The sequence below is a fragment of the Staurois parvus genome, unplaced genomic scaffold, assembly GCF_062004578.1.
Source record: "Staurois parvus isolate SC_StPar_1 unplaced genomic scaffold, SC_StPar_1.0 ptg001068l, whole genome shotgun sequence".
Taxonomy (NCBI): Eukaryota; Metazoa; Chordata; class Amphibia; order Anura; family Ranidae; genus Staurois; species Staurois parvus.
Genome location: NW_028318864.1, coordinates 620054 through 624187, shown reverse-complemented (window position 1 = coordinate 624187; position 4134 = coordinate 620054). Strand labels below are relative to the sequence as shown.

Here is a 4134-nt window from a genome sequence, read left to right as displayed (position 1 = left end):
TCACCTGGAAATCAGTGGAGCCTGATAACAGAGGAACACTTTGCAGGATACATTGAAGAGTCATCTCAACATTTCCTAAGGTAAGTCATTATATTCGTACTATTATAATGAATGTTTTGTTACTTCCTCACTATTATAAAATGACACTTGTCAATCAATACACAAATATAACTGAGCTGTATATAGTAATGTTGTAGTTTTATATCGGCCCTCAGTTGTATGTGTTTGTGAAAATCAGAATTTAATTGGAGCTTTTACTATCAATCCTATTTTCCATCTCATTCCCTACCAGCCTGTACATATAGTTGGTTCAAATGAAGACTTTAAGTCAATATTTTAGTATATGTTCTATTATGTTGTGTGTTTTGGTTGTATTACGAGAAGGATATTTTACATATTATTTGGGCGGGTTGAGATGTTATTTGAATAAGGGCTAAAAACTGTTCTGTCTTCTCCAGATCAAAATGGCTTCTGCTGCCCATGATGTGAAGATCCTTCTGAAAGGACTTGTCTCCTCATCATCACAAGGTCTACAGGAGATAGACTTACAGGAGAGATTCCACCTCATCAAGGAACTTGGAAGTGGAGGACATGGTTCAGTGCTGCTGGTGGAGGACAAAGAAACAAGTGCCCAGTTATACAGGATGTTTTAATTTTATACATCTCTCCATATCCATAACATGATTTAAATATATATGTACACAAATGCTGTGCTTAATATCAATCTAATCATGTCCTATTTACAGATCAGAAGATGGCTTTGAAGATTATGGAAAAGAAAAGAACAAGTAAAAGGCAATTTCTGATAGAGTTCAATGTGTCCTCCTACCTTTCTTCTCATCCCAACATCATCAGGAGTTTTAGCATGGCCTTCAAGACCCAAGACCACTTTGTATTTGGCCTAGAGGCGGCACCAGTTGGTGACCTGTCCTCTATAATTGTACGCAATGTAAGTCTGATTCCAGCTGATTCCGAATTTTAGCAATTTTCTGGATCATTCTATTTCAGGGTAATAACTTTTTTTTTCTATATTCCAGGTTGGACTTCCAGAAGTCAGTGTTAAGAGATGTGCCATGCAGATTTCCAGTGCTCTGGAATTTATTGCCGAGAAAGGACTGGTGCACATGGACATAAAATGTAAAAACATTTTGGTATTTGACCAGGAGTGTCGTTGTGTGAAAATCACTGACTTTGGCCTTACTCGTATGAAAGGAACAGTGATTAGATCTAAGTCTGGCAGCACCTCCTACAGGGCCCCTGAGATGTGTGAACTCACTGGACAGGAAGAACTGGCTGTAGACTCCACTCTGGATGTATGGAGTTTTGGAGTGCTCCTCTACTGCCTGATCACAGGAAAATTTCCCTGGAAGGTGGCCACAGATAAAGACAAAAGATTCAGCAGATTTGTTGCCTGGCAAAGCAATCATTGTGATGACCCCCCAGCATCATGGAACAAACTGCCCACATGTCTGCAGAGAATGTTCAGATGTCTCTTAGCTGTGAACTACAGTCAGAGGAGCAAACCGACTGAAGTCTTGTGTTATATGGAGGAGAGCTGGAAATCAGATTCAACCTATTCAACAGATTGAACCTAAATGGCATCCCTTCCAGCTAATCTACAAGATCTAATGACTCCTTCAGACACTTCCAGTTCACTCACCAGATCTAAGGACTCTTTCAGCCATTACACAACTTGTTTAATCAACCACCTTGACAGAAGTGTTGGTTCTCACCTCCATATCTTCCCATTTCTGGATCTCAGTTCAGGCGGTTACCAAGTCAAAGGCAGGATAATACCTTATATCCAGTAATATCGATGGATGATGAAATGTCCATCAAATGGGCACACTGCTATCTGGGTCTTTGTGGATTTCTTAGGTAAAATGATGTAAGAAATGCCCATCACCAATATGTAATATGTTTATATATGATATGTTATATGGGAATAATAGGATATTTGTGACTACATAGTGATATGACTATGAAAGTAGCTGGTTTAAAGTAAGTTTGTAAACCATATGGGACAAAATGTCTTCCGGATTCTCAAAAGAACTAACCGTCTATGCCTTTATTAGTATTTCAAAGCCAAATGCTAGACATTGTAAATAAGATGGCAGTTTTTGTCTTTAGGGCCTGCTGAAAGGTGGTGGTCAGACACTGGGTCTCTATTTTGTTAAAGGGCTTTATCATGATAATATGGGGTCTGTTTATCTAAAAGTCTAGGGTGATGGCAGATTTAATGAATGCATACATCCTGTAGACATCTTGTCACCAACTAGTAGGCAGAGGTGTTAACATCGGACAGCCATCACATTAAAGTAGGACTTGAGTTCCATCCAATCGCTTTCTCCAGAAAGATATGATTGTACCACTTAGAAATTCCTTGATGATGGGGAATGGAGGGAACTAGTATAAGAATAGCTAGACTGGATATTAAAGGGGGGGCTTTATTGACAAGCTCTACTGGAGACTTGATGGGGGTAGCTTGACTGGGGAGTTGCCTGGAGACCTTGAGTGGAGGCTGACTATGGAGAGTGGTAATATGTGATGTACTTGCTAGCTAGATATCTTGTTGGCTAGCTAAATATATTTACTGGACTTTTGTCTTTGTTTTCCATGATGCAGAGGTTCTATTGCTTGAAGGTATTGGGTCATATTGCTGCTAATCCTTGCCTATGATTTATATGCCTCTTGGTTATATTTCTATGTAATTAAAGTCATATTTTCTTGTCTGCAGCAAAGCTGTTCATGTTTATTCTTTGTACAATATAATCTTTTTCACCTACAGTGTGTGTTTCATTGCTGTCCTACCCCTGAAAGAACAGTGAGAAGTGGGTGTGGGTCAATAACAATTATATTATTATTAATGTCTGTATTATTTGTTTAATCACACTCCCCATTTCCTTACAATGGCCCATGCAATTCTATTTCTTAAGCTACCCTTTTTATATTCTAATATTTTTATTGAATTTTTGTCTTCCTGAGGGGGTCCACCTGTACTATTGTTCATTCCATGCTTACTGTACATACAGGATCCCATCACCATTGTTCATCATGTCCCCTCTGTCTATTGACTATCAGGTGTTGGCTATTCAAAGTAGACACCATTGTTATTCTAAATTTTGTGCCTCAATCCTGTGTATGGAATATTCCAGTCTTAGAACATTGTGGGATACGGTTTTCTTTTTTATTTGGTGGTGGTGTACTGTTGAATAGCTACCAAAACTTTTGAGCTTTATGGAGAAGTTGATGGACAAGATTGGTAAAGTTGAAGAAAGGACTGAAATGATAAAAGTAATGAAGGAAGCCCATGGCACCAGACACAGGAGGATGTGAAATTAAGACTGATCAATGAAATTCAGTAAATGTGATGGATGGCTGAGTAATGTGAACATTTAAAGGTTCAAAAAGAGCTTTGAATGAGTATCTTTGGATACCCGGGCCTCCTATCCTTGTATTGAACTGTATTGTCTCCCGTTATATTGTAAAGTGCTGAGCAAACTGTTGACGCCATAAATCCTGTATAATAATAAATTAATTTTCTTTTGCGATTATGAACTGAATACATCCAGAGCAAATGATGGACTAAAGATATTGAGATCCAGATCTATGGAAGAGAGATCACAGAGCTGTACTGGAGTCTACCTCCATGCTGCCTGCCAATGGGGTCCAATCTGCCTCCATTCTGCCTGGCTATGGGGTCTAGTCCCCCTCCCTGCCAAAGGGGTCCAATGTGCCAGTAGATATTATTTTGTGCTTAAAGCGTCTTCAGAATACAAAGGCAAAAAACTTGAAATCGTAAAGGAGATTGCATATAAACCCTTATTACATGTGTGGTCTAGTTTTACTGACTACAAGGGGGTGCTGGTTACAATATGAGTTTATGTGAAATCTCCATTGGTAGATATCAATAGTTCTTGTACTGAGAAATATATACTAGCTAGAGTTTGATCAATGTGGTTGTGTAATATGTCTTATATTGTATGTCCGGGTTCTGAAGATAGAAGGGAATTGTTTGATTTAAATGTAAGCTGCCAAGGGGCGATATTCTATTAATTACAGGTGATACTGTATGACATAACAATAGACCGGGTTGCAGGAAGGTAGTCATATTGGCTCATTATAAGGAGAATC

General features: G+C 38.7%; 1 protein-coding gene across 1 annotated transcript; it reads left to right on the top strand.

Annotated features, from left to right (window-relative positions):
- The first annotated feature begins 464 nt into the window (after nt 1-464).
- LOC149440587 (serine/threonine-protein kinase SBK1-like) lies at nt 465-1589 on the top strand. The gene is made up of 3 exons (XM_089658447.1): nt 465-627; nt 747-949; nt 1038-1589. The coding sequence occupies exons 1-3, from the start codon at nt 465-467 to the stop codon at nt 1587-1589; spliced, it is 918 nt and encodes a 305-aa protein (XP_089514573.1).
- Nucleotides 1590-4134: the final 2545 nt, after the last annotated feature.